Consider the following 14,531-nt stretch of genomic DNA (forward strand, 5'->3'; position numbering starts at 1 on the left):
TGGTTGTGTGATGGATATATGATGAGATATTGTCTTGATGATGTGGAATATGATTGCTTGGTGGATGTATGAATATGCATTGATTAAATACTAGGAGATAAAGAATGGTTTAATAACCTAAGATTATAATAGTTATAAATGTGCAACTTGAAATTTTGATAATTAAATTGATTTGCATGAAGTTTGAATAAAATGCTCCCAAATGGTGTGATTAAGGGAATGTGCAATAGGATGATATTATAAAGATGTGAAAGTGCCATGGTGTTGAATATTGAGTGTCTAAGTATGTCATGTTGCATGCTATGAAATGTGCTTAAGTGCATGAGTGATTAAGGGTGGCAATTGGCTTGGAAAATAGCCTTCAAATTGTCCATACGGGTAGGGACACAGGCATCCGTCTAGGCCGTGTATGACACACGGTCTGTCCCATGGGCATGTGGAATGGCCGTGTGTCCCGTGCACCCTATTTTTGTAGGTCAGTATGCTCAGTAGTAAACACACGGGCTAAGACACGGGCATGTGTCTTGGCCGTGTGAGGGATACAGCCTACCCACATGGGCATGTACTCTGGCCATGTGAAGTCTGTACCTTTTTATGAAAATTTCATTTAATTTTAATTGACCACACGGTCTGTAACACCCCGAAACAGTGGCTGTTACCGGGGTCGAACACGAGGTGTTATCGGGCTTAATTCATCACTTATACAGCTCAAACAATTTATTTTAAAACTCCCAGACAAGCTGTCAATCTACGTTATAGTCACTTAAAAATTCGTATCTTGAGTTCCGAAACTCAAAATCAAATTTCGTAAATGTTTCCTGAAACTAGACTCATATATATATGTAATAAATTTTTTGTAGAATTTTTGGTTGGGCCAATTAGTACAGTTTATTTGTTAAAGTCTCCCCTGTTTCAGGGTTTGACTACTCTAACCTCTGAGCATTACGACTTAGATATCTCCCTACACAGGGATTCAATGCCTATGCTTCTTGTCTCTAATGAAACTAGACTCAATAATGAATCTGTACATATAAAGGATGACGTCTAATTATCTCTACAACATTTATGGTGAATTTCCAAAGTCAGAACAGGGGATCCAAAATTCGCTCTGGCCCTGTTTCACAAAAATTTAAACATATCATAAAATATAGCTCATATGGTCGTTTCGTTTCTTTCATACGAAATTAGACTCATCCATATTCGATTACATATTTTATTCATTATTTAATTCCATTTATACTATTTTTAGTATTTTTTCAATTTCACAGCACTACTGCTGTCTGCATCCATTATTAGAGTAAATTTTACCTATTAGAGTAATTTAACATACATATCACCAAGTATGATCATGACTAGCCATACCAAAGGCTAATCATTACCAAGCATTTCCTTACTACTCAATAACCATATCATGAATGTAACACCGGAAATGATTAGCCATGACAAACGGCATAATAATCAAATAGACTTTAACTATTACTTATAACTAAGTATCATAAGACCAAATCCAACTTAACATTTATGCCATTTTCGCATGGCTAAAAGTATACATACCAAGGTTCAAACAAAACATAATAGCCTATACATGCCGAAATGTTCTCTTAGACCAACTAAGAAGAAGATACCAAAAAGTTGCAAGCTGGTGTGATGACTTCGACGATGGTCCCGAGCACACAAAAATGGATCAAAGGAACCTAAATAAGTGACAAATAAACACACCAAATGAGTATATAACTCAGTAAGTCATAAGCATTACACTGCCGTCCATTTATAAAGTATCATAAAAGAAAACAATTAATGCAAGATTAGGTACTCCATCCATACCAACTATGCTAGAATTTCACGCACATTTATCATTACATGCTCTCAACTAGCCAAGCCTCCATTGACATCTCGTATGATATTCGATATGATATTTGACGCATTTCCACACATCATTTTATTTTCGTTTAGATTAGACTAATAATAGCATTTCATCTATTCCACAATAATCTTATGTTCCTAACTTCAAATATAATCACCACATAGGTTCAAGACTTACCAAGCTCAGTTCCAAATATAAACATAACGTCTATTTCTCATGAACTCAAAGTATCTACTCATTCCGCTGTCCATGATCTACTCGATAAAGTCGCACAGTTAACGTTAATAATTATTCGAAAATATGTAGTAAGTCCGCACACTTAGTGCTTAATAATCAAACTCGCACACTTAGTGTTATACAATTAAACTCGCACACTTAGTGCCAATCTCATTATCGTAAATGTTTATACCCGCACACTTAGTGTCGAAATCAACAACTCAGTATATCTCACTTCTTTTTACACTCGATAATTTTGTCACTACATGCATTTATATATCATTCCATTCGGCATAATTACATAGGTATTATGATTATTTAAATCAATACAAAATATATGCTTAATAACTTACTTTGTGTTGGGTAAAATGGTTCAAACTCGGCTACTCGATGTTCTTTCCTTTGCCTTTGCTTGATTCTCCTCCTTTAACTTCTTGAGCTTAATCAATAAATTAACTAGTTAACCGTCTTGCTAAATATTTATATCAAAATATTAATGATTTCATATCATAGGAGATACATGACTAATTCTTATCTTCCTACCATATGTTTTTGAGCTATTCGGCTAATAACCATATGCTATCACCCTACTATCAATAATCCAATCACGCAAGCATATATATATATAATTGGACATTCGACAACCACCCTTGCTAATTACTCATTTTTAGTCGATTATATATATAATCCAAAAGTAATATCACGAATGGGCATCATTTATATATATATAGCCGAATGTGCAAACTTAGACTCAACATCACCTATGCTCTTAATTTGATGGCCGAATATGCATATATATATGATATCAACTATACTATCATCTTTAGTTCATCTAAACACAAAATTTCATCTCATGAACACTTGACCGAATTTTTTTTTCCTAATATAGCATGGCTTCACATCTATTTGTAACATCCTATAAATCCACATATACCACATTTCTACATAAATTTTCTATCACTTTTCCACTACTTCCATTCACAACATCAAAAGCACCATACTCTTAGCATCTACCTCTTCCTAACCATATGCCATCTAAGTACCCCTTTAGGTAGAAAATTAACATATGGGTTGTAATAAGACATTGGCTACTAACTAGATTTTCACAAGAATTTAGTAAAAGTAACATAAATCCTACCTTAATCAACCCCTTTTGAGTTAGCCGAATGTCTAGAGCATTTCTTCCTTCCTTCTCCTAACTCACGGCAATTGCAAAAAGAAAGAAGATGAATACTCCCTCTTCCTTCCTTATTTTATTCATCGTTTCTTTTTAATTCCTTTCTTTAATTTATTTTAATTGTTAACTAATAAAAGAATTGCATTGAAATTCAACCTAGTGGGTGGGGCATCATGGCTTGGCCGGCCACTACTTGGGTTTTTGGGCAATTTGACATGCAAACCCAAGTTTCCTCACTTTATTATTATTTGATCCTTACATATTCCCCTATCATATTTTCTTAAGTTCTCAACTAAGTCAATCACATGAAATTCACATTCATAAGTCTAAACTAGAACATCAAATTTTCACACATGCACTAATACACATAGAGGACATGCAACCAAATTTTAAATAAATTTTGGGACTCGGTCTTGTGGCCCCGAAACCACATTCCGACTAGGGTCGAATTAGGACTGTCACAACTCTCCCTCACTCAAAAATTTTCGTCCCCGAAAATCTTACCAGCGAATAAATTTGGATAACGTTCTTTCACCGAATCCTCGAGCTCCCAAGTAGCTTCTTCGACCCCATGTTTATGCCACAGTGCCTTCACTAATGGGATTTTCTTATTTCACAATTCTTTTACTTCACGTGTTAGAATGCGAACCGGTTCTTCCTCGTAACTCAAATCAGATTGAATCTCGATCTCAGATGGAGTAATTATGTGTGATGGATCGGACCTATATCGTCGAAGCATTGAGACATGAAAAATGTTATGAATCTTTTCAAGTTCGGGGGGTAAAATCAATCTATATGCAACTGGACTAACTCATTCGGATATTTCATACGGCCCAATGAGCCTCGGACTCAATTTGCCCTTACGGCCAAATCTGAGTATCTTCTTCCAAGGCGAAACTTTTAGAAACACTTTATCTCCAACCTGATACTCAATGTCTTTTCGTTTCAAATCCGCGTACGACTTCTAACGATCTGAAGTTGCCTTCAGACTTTCACGAATCATTTTTACTTTCTGCTCAGCATCCTTAATCAAATCAATTCCGAAAATTTTACTCTCACCGAGCTCAGTCTAAAACAACGGTGTACGGCATTTACAACCGTACAAAGCCTCGTAAGGTGCCATCTTAATGCTTGATTGAAAACTATTATTGTAAGTGAATTCAATCAAAGGTAAATACCGTTCCCATGAGCCACTAAACTCAAGATGCAACATCTCAACATATCCTCGAGTATCTGAATTACCCGTTCGGATTGACCATCGGTTTGAGGATGAAATGCGGTGCTAAAATGCATCTTGGTACCCAATGCTCCTTGTAATTTCTTCCAAAATCGCGACGTAAATCTTGGGTCTCTATCCGACATGATAGAAATAAGTACTCCATGCAATCGAACAACTTGGGAGACATATAATTCTGCCAATTTATCGAGCGAAAAATCTGTACGGACAGGGATAAAATGAGTAGTCTTTGTCAATCTATCAACAATAACCCAGACCGAGTCTTTCTTATTCTGTGTCAATGGTAAACCAGATACAAAATCCATTGTTACCTGATCCCATTTCCACTCGGGTATCATGATTGGCTGAAGTAATCCCGAAGGCACTTGATGTTCTGCTTTCACTTGTTGACATATCAAAACTTCGACACAAAGTCAGAAATGTCTCGTTTCATACTAGGCCACCAAAACTGACGTTTCAAATCATTGTACATTTTTGTGCTACCCGGGTGGATAGACATTCGGCTATTATGAGCCTCATTCAAAATCATCGAAATAAGTTCCGAATTTCTTGGAACACATAATCGACTCTTGAACGTCAAGCAATCATTGTCGTCAATCTGAAACTCCGATTCCTCATTTGAAGCACATTCAGCTCGTTTAGCAACCAATTCATCGTCGACTTTTTGGGATTCAAATATTTGACTAATCCATAATGGTTTGGACTTTAATTCAGCTACTAGAACATTATCGAGTGAGACGGACAGGTGAACATTCATCGCTCTCAAAGCAAATAGCGCTTTACGACTTAAAGCATCGGCAACCACGTTAGCCTTGCCCGGGTGATAATCAATGATAAGTTCATTATCTTTCAACAATTCAAGCCAGCGTCTTTGTCGCAGATTCAGATCTCTTTGAGCCATCAAATATTTAAGACTTTTGTGGTCCGAGTAAATATGACACCTTTCTCCAAACAAGTAATGTCACCATATTTTCAAGGCGAACACTATGGCCGCTAATTCAAGATCATGGGTCGGATAGTTTCTCTCATGCGGCTTTAATTGTCTCGACGCGTAAGCCACAACTCGACCTTATTGCATCAACACACACCCTAGCCCAAGCAAGGATGCATCACTATAAATGACAAACTCTTTACCGGACTCTGGCTGTACTAGCACTGGAGCTTCAGTTAAACAGGTTTTAGCCGATCGAAACTTTCCTAATAGCTTTCTGACCATTCAAACTCAACATCTTTTTGAAGTAGTTTTGTCAACGGTGCAGCTATCATCGAAAAACCTTTTACAAACTGTCGGTAGTATCCGGCAAGTCCCAAAAAGCTCCGAACTTCAGTAACATTCCTCGGAGGTTTCCAATCGAGTATGGCCGAAATTTTGTTTGGATCAACTCTAATTCCTGATGCGGATACGACGTGCCCCAAAAAGCTAACCTCTCTCAACCAAAATTCGCATTTACTGAATTTCGCGTATAACTGCTTGTCTCGTAAAATCTGTAATACTAATCTCAAATGCTCGGCATGTTCAGGTTCATCTTGGGAATAAATTAAAATATCATCAATAAACACAACCACAAACCGATCCAAGTATTGTCTGAAAATTCGATTCATTAAATCCATGAATATCGCAGGGGCATTAGTAAGCCCAAACGGCATCACTAAGAATTCGTAGTAACCATATCTCGTTCTAAAAGCAGTTTTGGGTATGTCTGAGTCTCTAACTCTCAACTGATAATAAGCCAACCTCAAATCTATCTTTGAAAACACTGAGGCTCCCTTCAATTGATCAAACAAATCATCAATACGCGGTAACGGATATTTATTCTTTATTGTTACTTTATTCAACTGACGATAGTCGATGCACAACCTCATGGTTCTATCCTTCTTTTTCACAAACAATACTGGTGCACCCCATGGTGAAAAACTCGGTCGAGCAAAACCTCTATCCGTCAATTCTTGCAACTAAATTTTCAATTCCTTTAATTTCGTTAATGCCATACGATACGGGGTTATCGAGATTGGCGTGGTACCAGGTACAAGTTTGATGCCAAATTCTACCTCTCGAACAGGTGGCAACCCCGGTAACTCCTCAGGAAAAACATCTGAATACTCGCAAACCACTGGTATAGATTCGAGTTTCCTTTTCGTCTCTTTGCTATCAAATACATACGCAAGATATGTTTCACACCCCTTCCTCACATATCTCTGAGCGATCATCGAGGATATTATTGCTGGCACTCCCCTTAAACCAGTAGACTCAACTCAGACTATCTCATTATTTGCACCCCTTAAATCAATGGTTTTTCTTTTGCAACTCACCACTACGTCATATCCGGTCAACCAGTCCATACCAAGAATAACATCAAATTCATCAAATGGTAAAAGCATCAAATCGGCCGGAAAACAGCATTCTCAGATTATTAGAGGGCATCTCTTACACACTTTGTCAACAAGCGCATATTGACCCAAAGGATTTGACACTCGAATTACGAACTCAGTAGACTCAATAGGAATAGTCTTACTGGATGTTAAAGTCTCACATACATAAGAATGAGTAGAGCCAGGGTTGATTAATGCAATTACATTAGTATCAAAAAGAGTGAAAGTACTAGTGATAACATCAGGGGAGGATGCTTCCTCTCGTGCACGGATGGCATATGCTCTAGCAGGAGTACGGGTCTCAGATCGAACAGCCGTATCAAAAGTCCCTCTCTGACTACCACCCCTACCTCCTGAAATTCTCGGTGGTCTACCCCTAGCCATTGTTCCACTAGGTCTTGCACTTTGCATCTTATTTTTCTCATCAAATTCCTTGCAATCTCTAATGAAGTGATCCTTCGAACCGCATCTGTAACAGGCCCTGTTAGTGGACTTACCCCAACATTCACCTATGTGTCGTCTTCCACATTGTGGACATTCAGGTTTTTCTTGGCCATTGTTACCCACACTAGCAACCGAAGTAGCTCGTGAGTCCGTTAATGGTTGTGTCCTAATAGAAATTCCCGCAGTCGTCTTCGGTTTGTGAGTGTCCTCCCTGAACTTCTTTATAGCTGAGAACGGAGTTTTACTCGTTGATCTTTTACGAAAGTCTCTAGCTTCAGATTCTGCCTTCTTTTTCTCCTTTCCAAGTTCTTCCGCCTTGCAAGCTCGTTTAACTAGTGTTACAAATTCTTTTCTCTAAAATACCCACTAGTAGCTTTAAATCTTCATTTAATCCTTCCTCAAATCTTTTGCACATAGTGATTTCATCGGCTACACACTCCCGAGCATATCGACTGAGTCTTACGAACTCACGTTCGTATTCAGATACTTTCATGCGGCCTTGCTTAAGTTCCAAGAATTCCTTATGCTTTTGATCGATGAACCGTTGGCTAATATATATTTTTTGAAACTCCGTTCGAAAGAAATTCCAAGTAACTCGTTCCTTCGGGACTATGGTAATCAAGGTCCTCCACCAATAGTAGGCTGAGTCTCGCAACAAAGATATAGCACACTTTAAACACTCATCAGGTGTGCAGGACAGTTCATCAAAAACTCGGATGGTGTTATCAAGCCAGAACTCGGCCCTTTCAGCATCATCAGTAACTATGGCTCTGAATTCCTCAGCCCCGCGCTTCCTAATCAAGTCTACAGGTGGTTTACTCGGCCTTACAGGATCAGTAGTTGATGGCATTATGGGCTCCTGGGGCGGATTATTTAAATTCGGGAATGGTTGGGCAGCCGGATTAGTGCGGGCATATTGTGCGACCCACTCATTCATCATAGTAAAGAAGGCTTGTTTTGCCCCCTCATCTTGATTATTCGTAGATGACTGAGGTTCAACAGGCGGTGTCCCTAGCGCAGGAACAGCCGCTACACTTTCAACGTCATCCGCTAAGGTTCTCTCTAAACCGGGATCCATTTACTAATCAAAACAAAAATTTTAGCCGTCAGAAGTCATCATACTATTAAACACTACATTAAGGCATGTATAGCTAGACTCATACACGCTATGGTAGTCCTAAACCGACTAAACCATAGCTCTGATACCAATAAAAATGCAACACTCCGAAACCGTGGCCGTTACTGGGGTCGAACACGAGGTGTTATCGGGCTTAATTCATCACTTATACAGCTCAAACAATTTATTTTAAAACTCCCAGACAAACTGTCAATCTGCATTATAGTCACTTAAAAATTCGTATCTTGAGTTCCGAAACTCGAAATCAAATTTTGTAAATTTTTCCTGAAACTAGACTCATATATATATGTAATAAAATTTTTGTAAAATTTTTGGTTGGGCCAATTAGTACAGTTTATTTGTTAAAATCTTCCCTGTTTCAGGGTTTGACTACTCTGACCTCTGAGCATTACGACTTAGATATCTCCCTACACAGGGATTCAATGCCTATACCGCTTCTCTCTAATGAAACTAGACTCAATAATGAATCTTCACATATAAAGGATGACGTCTAATTATCTCTACAACATTTATGGTGAATTTCCAAAGTCAGAACAGGGGATCTAGAATTTGCTCTGGCCCTATTTCACAAAAATTTAAACATCTCATAAAATATAGCTCATATGGTAGTTTTGTTTCTTCCATATGAAAATAGACTCATCTATATTCGATTACATATTTTATTAATTATTTAATTCCATTTCTACTATTTTTAGTGATTTTTCAATTTCACATCACTACTGCTGTCTGCATCCATTATTAGAGTAAATTTTACCTATTAGAGTAATTTAACATACATATCACCAAGTATGATCATGACTAGCCATACCAAAGGCTAATCATTACCAAGCATTTCCTTACTACTCAATAACCATATCATGAATGTAACACCGGAAATGATTAGCCATGACAAATGGCATAATAATCAAATAGACTTTAACTATTACTTATAACTAAGTATCATAAGACCAAATCCAACTTAACATTTATGCCATTTTCGCATGGCTAAAAGTATACATACCAAGGTTCAAACAAAACATAATAGCCTATACATGCCGAAATGTTCTCTTAGACCAACTAAGAAGAAGATACCAAAAAGTTGCAAGCTGGTGTGATGACTTCGACGATGGTCCCGAGCACACAAAAATGGATCAAAGGAACCTAAATAAGTGACAAATAAACACACCAAATGAGTATATAACTCAGTAAGTCATAAGCATTACACTGCCGTCCATTTATAAAGTATCATAAAAGAAAACAATTAATGCAAGATTAGGTACCCCATCCATATCGACTATGCTATAATTTCACGCACATTTATCATTACATGCTCTCAACTAGCCAAGCCTCCATTGACATCTCGTATGATATTCGATATGATATTTGACGCACTTCCACACATCATTTTATTTTCGTTTAGATTATACTAATAATAGCATTTCATCTATTCCACAATAATCTTATGTTCCTAACTTCAAATATAATCACCACATAGGTTCAAGACTTATCGAGCTCAGTTCCAAATATAAACATAACGTCTATTCCTCATGAACTCAAAGTATCTACTCATTCCGCTGTCCATGATCTACTCGATAAAGTCGCACACTTAACGTTAATAATTATTCGAAAATATATAGTAAGTCCGCACACTTAGTGCTTAATAATCAAACTCGCACACTTTGTGCTATACAATTAAACTCGCACACTTAGTGCCAATCTCATTATCGTAAATGTTTATACCCGCACACTTAGTGTCGAAATCAACAACTCAGTACATCTCACTTCTTTTTACACTCGATAATTTTGTCACTACATGCATTTATATATCATTCCATTCGGCATAATTACATAGGTATTATGATTATTTAAATCAATACAAAATATATGCTTAATAACTTACTTTGTGTTGGGTAAAATGGTTCCAACTCGGCTACTCGATGTTCTTTCCTTTGCCTTTGCTTGATTCTCCTCCTTTAACTTCTTGAGCTTAATCAATAAATTAACTAGTTTAACCGTCTTGCTAAACATTTATATCAAAATATTAATGATTTCATATCATAGGAGATACATGACTAATTCTTATCTTCCTACCATATGTTTTTGAGCTATTCGGCTAATAACCATATGCTATCACCCTACTATCAATAATCCAATCACGCATGCATATATATATAATTGGACATTCGACAACCACCCTTGCTAATTACTCATTTTTAGTCGATTATATATATAATCCAAAAGTAATATCACGAATGGGCATCATTTATATATATATATATATAGCCGAATGTGCAAACTTAGACTCAGCATCACCTATGCTCTTAATTTGATGGCCGAATATGCATATATATATGATATCAACTATACTATCATCTTTAGTTCATCTAAACACAAAATTTCATCTCATGAACACTTGACCGAATTTTTTTTTCCTAATCTAGCATGGCTTCACATCTATTTGTAACATCCTATAAATCCACATATACCACATTTCTACATAAATTTTCTTTCACTTTTCCACTACTTCCATTCACAACATCAAAAGCACCATACTCTTAGCATTTACCTCTTCCTAACCATATGCCATCTAAGTACCCCTTTAGGTAGAAAATTAACGTATGGGTTGTAATAAGACATTGGCTACTAACTAGATTTTCACAAGAAATTAGTAAAAGTAACATAAATCCTACCTTAATCAACCCCTTTTGAGTTAGCCGAATGTCTAGAGCATTTCTTCCTTCCTTCTCCTAACTCACAGCAATTGCAAAAAGAAAGAAGATGAATACTCCCTCTTCCTTCCTTATTTTATTCATCTTTTCTTTTTAATTCCTTTCTTTAATTTATTTTAATTGTTAACTAATAAAAGAACTGCATTGAAATTCAACCTAGTGGATGGGGCATCATGGCTTGGCTGGCCACTACTTGGGTTTTTGGGCAATTTGACATGCAAACCCAAGTTTCCTCACTTTGTTATTATTTGATCCTTACATATTCCCCTATCATATTTTCTTAAGTTCTCAACTAAGTCAATCACATGAAATTCACATTCATAAGTCTAAATTAAAACATCAAATTTTCACACATGCACTAATACACATAGAGGATATGCAACCAAATTTTAAATAAATTTTGTGACTCGGTCTTGTGGCCCCGAAACCACATTCTGACTAGGGTCGAATTAGGACTGTCACACGGTCTGGCCACACAGGCATGTGATGCGGCCGTGTGACCTTAAATTGGTGCTGACGTCATAGTCAGAGAGTTACCCGGTTGGAGGACACAGGCGTGTAGAGACCACACGGGCGTGTCCCCTATCTCACACGGGCATGTGGCTCTGTATTAGGGAAAATTTCCCAAACTTTTCTAAAAGTTCTCGATTTAGTCCTGATCTTTTTTATGGCTATCTTGGGCCTCGTAGGCCAATATTAGGGACAATTTATGTATGTATGAATGAAGTTGGTTTAAAGAAAAATTTTATAGGCTGACTTTTTGCATGAATGTATTAGTACAAGTTTGGTAATGCCTCGTACTCTGTCCCAGTGTCAGATATGGGTAAGGGGTGTTACATTTAGTGTTATTAGAGCTATGGTTTAGTTGATTCTCGGACTAACCTAGTGTATTTGACTCTAGCTATAAATGCCATACATATATATAATGATAGTGTGACGACTCCTAGTAATATTAACATGTGTTTTCATATAGCAAATGGATCCCGACAGAGTAGTGGTAGATGATGTAGAAAGTAACACGCCTGCTCTGACTGAAGTTACGGTGCCATTCGAGAGTAGACCCAAAACTGTCAGTAGAGAAGAAGGAGGCAGAGAGGCCTTTCTTCACATGATGAATGCATGGTATACGGTGTTCGCTCGAATGAACACAAACGCTCAACCTCCCCTACCTCCCCAAATCCTCAACCTGCACCCGTGATGCCTCAAGGTATAGATTTTATGAAATTTTCTAGAACACCAGTTGATAAAATTCGAAAGCAAGGTGCTGAGGAATTTAGGGAAAATGATAATGACGACCCTGAGAAAGTAGAGTTCTGGTTAGAGAACTCAATGAGGGTATTTGATGAGCTATCCCATACACCCGAGGAGTGCTTAAAATGTGCCATATCTTTGTTGAGAGATGCGGCATATCACTGGTGGAGAACGCTGATATCTGTGGTACCACCAGAGAGGGTTACTTGGAAATTCTTTCAAGAGGAATTCTGAAAGAAATACATTAGTGAAAGGTTCATCGATCAGAAGCGTAAGGAATTTTTGGATTTGAAATAGGGTCATATGATAGTTAGTGAATATGAAAGAGAATTTGTCAGACTCAGCAAATATGCTCGGGAGTGTGTATCCTCCGAAGCTAAGATGTGCAGAAGATTTGAAGATGGACTTAATGAGGATATTAAGACATTAGTGGGTATTCTTGAGTTGAAAGAATTTGTGGTATTCGTTAAGCAAGCTTGTAAGGCCAAAGAATTGGTCAAAGAAAAGAAAAAAGTCGAGTTTGAGGCTAGAGACACAAGAAAGAGATATCAGAGTAAGTCATTGCCATCTTAGTCTAAGAAACCTAGAGAGATGTACTCCCGTTCACATGTGTCAGCTGGACACTCATATGGGAATCGTAGAAAGTAGAATTTGAGTTTTAGATCTCAGGCTACATCCGTGGCAAGTGTGGGTAATGCTAAACCTTCCAAGATAGAATGCCAGCAATGTTGTAGACGTCATTCTGGCAACTGTAGGGTGAGTGAAGGGTCTTGTTTTAGATGTGGTTCTCTAGACCACTTTATTAAGGATTGTCCTGAGATGATGGAGAAAGAAAGATTTCAGAGTTCAAGATCGAGTGATGCAGCTTCTAGGGAAAGACCCTCGAAAAATGCCAGGAATGGGTCTGGTAGTAAGAATGTGACACAAGATACAGCAGTGAGATCTGAAGCTAGGGCTTCGGCTAGAGCCTATGCCATATGCACACGCGAAGACGCAACTTCTCTTGATGTGGTCACTGGAAATTTTTCTCTTTATGATACTAATGTTATTACTTTGATAGACCTTGGCTCTACTTATTCATATGTGTGTATGAAATTGGCATCTAGTATGTATATACCCGTCGAGTCTACAGAATTTATGATTAAGGTGTCAAACCCGTTAGGAAAGCATGTGATAGTTGATAAAGTATGTAAGAAATACCCTTTGATGGTTAAAGGTCATTGTTTTCCGACCGACTTGATGTTGTTTCCTTTGGATGAATTTGATGTCATACTAGGTATGGATTGGTTGACACTACATGATGCTATACTGAATTGTAGACAAAAAAATTATGGAATTAAAATGTGAAAACGATGAGATTCTTCGGGTTGAATCAGATGATGCAGATAAGTCACCAATGGTAATTTCTTCAATGACTGCTTAGAGATGTATGAGAAAATGATATGAAGCTTATTTGGCATACATATTGAATAAAAAGGAATCCAAATTGAAAATCAAATCAGTACCGGTCGTATGCGAGTATATGAATGTATTCCCAGAGGAATTGCTAGGTTTGCATCCAATTAGAGAAGTTGAATTCACCATTGAGCTAATTCTAGGGACAGCACCTGTAACACCCCGTACCCGAGACCGTTGTCGGAAACGACCACGAGATGCTAACAGACATAATTCATGTATGTTCACAGTCCATTTTAAAAATTTCCAGACAGGTGGCTAACTGCGTCACTGTCACCTTAAAAATGATATCTTGAGTTCCAAAACTCGAAAATAAGTTTCGTAATTTTTCTCTGAAACTAGACTCATATATCCATCAACAAATTTTTTTCTAGAATTTTTGGTCAAGCCAATTAGTACATTTTATTAGTTAAATTCTCCCCTGTTACAGGGTTCTACTACACTGACCTTCCTGCATTGTGACTTCGATAACTCCTTATACAGGGCTTCAATACTTATGCCGTTTGTTTCTACTGAAACTAGACTCAAAAAGGAATATATAAATATATGGCTTGAATTCTAATTATCTCTGGTTAATGTATAATGAATTTCCAAAGTCAGATCAGGGGATCCAGAAATTGCTCTGGCCCTGTCCCACGAAAACATAAATATCCCTTAAAATTCGACTCATA

The 14,531-nt window shown here is 37.4% G+C and overlaps 1 protein-coding gene across 1 annotated transcript in view; it reads left to right on the top strand.

Annotated features, from left to right (window-relative positions):
• The window catches only part of LOC121210024 (uncharacterized), a 94,596-nt gene extending 80,274 nt beyond the window's left edge, over positions 1 to 14,322 (top strand). Inside the window, exons 2-3 of the mRNA XM_041082095.1 lie at positions 13,161 to 13,510; positions 14,291 to 14,322. Coding sequence (XP_040938029.1) covers positions 13,161 to 13,510; positions 14,291 to 14,322 — 382 coding nt within the window. The remainder of the gene's footprint in view (positions 1 to 13,160; positions 13,511 to 14,290) is intronic.
• Positions 14,323 to 14,531: the final 209 nt, after the last annotated feature.

This window comes from Gossypium hirsutum, chromosome A11, assembly GCF_007990345.1.
Source record: "Gossypium hirsutum isolate 1008001.06 chromosome A11, Gossypium_hirsutum_v2.1, whole genome shotgun sequence".
In the NCBI taxonomy this organism is placed as follows: Eukaryota; Viridiplantae; Streptophyta; class Magnoliopsida; order Malvales; family Malvaceae; genus Gossypium; species Gossypium hirsutum.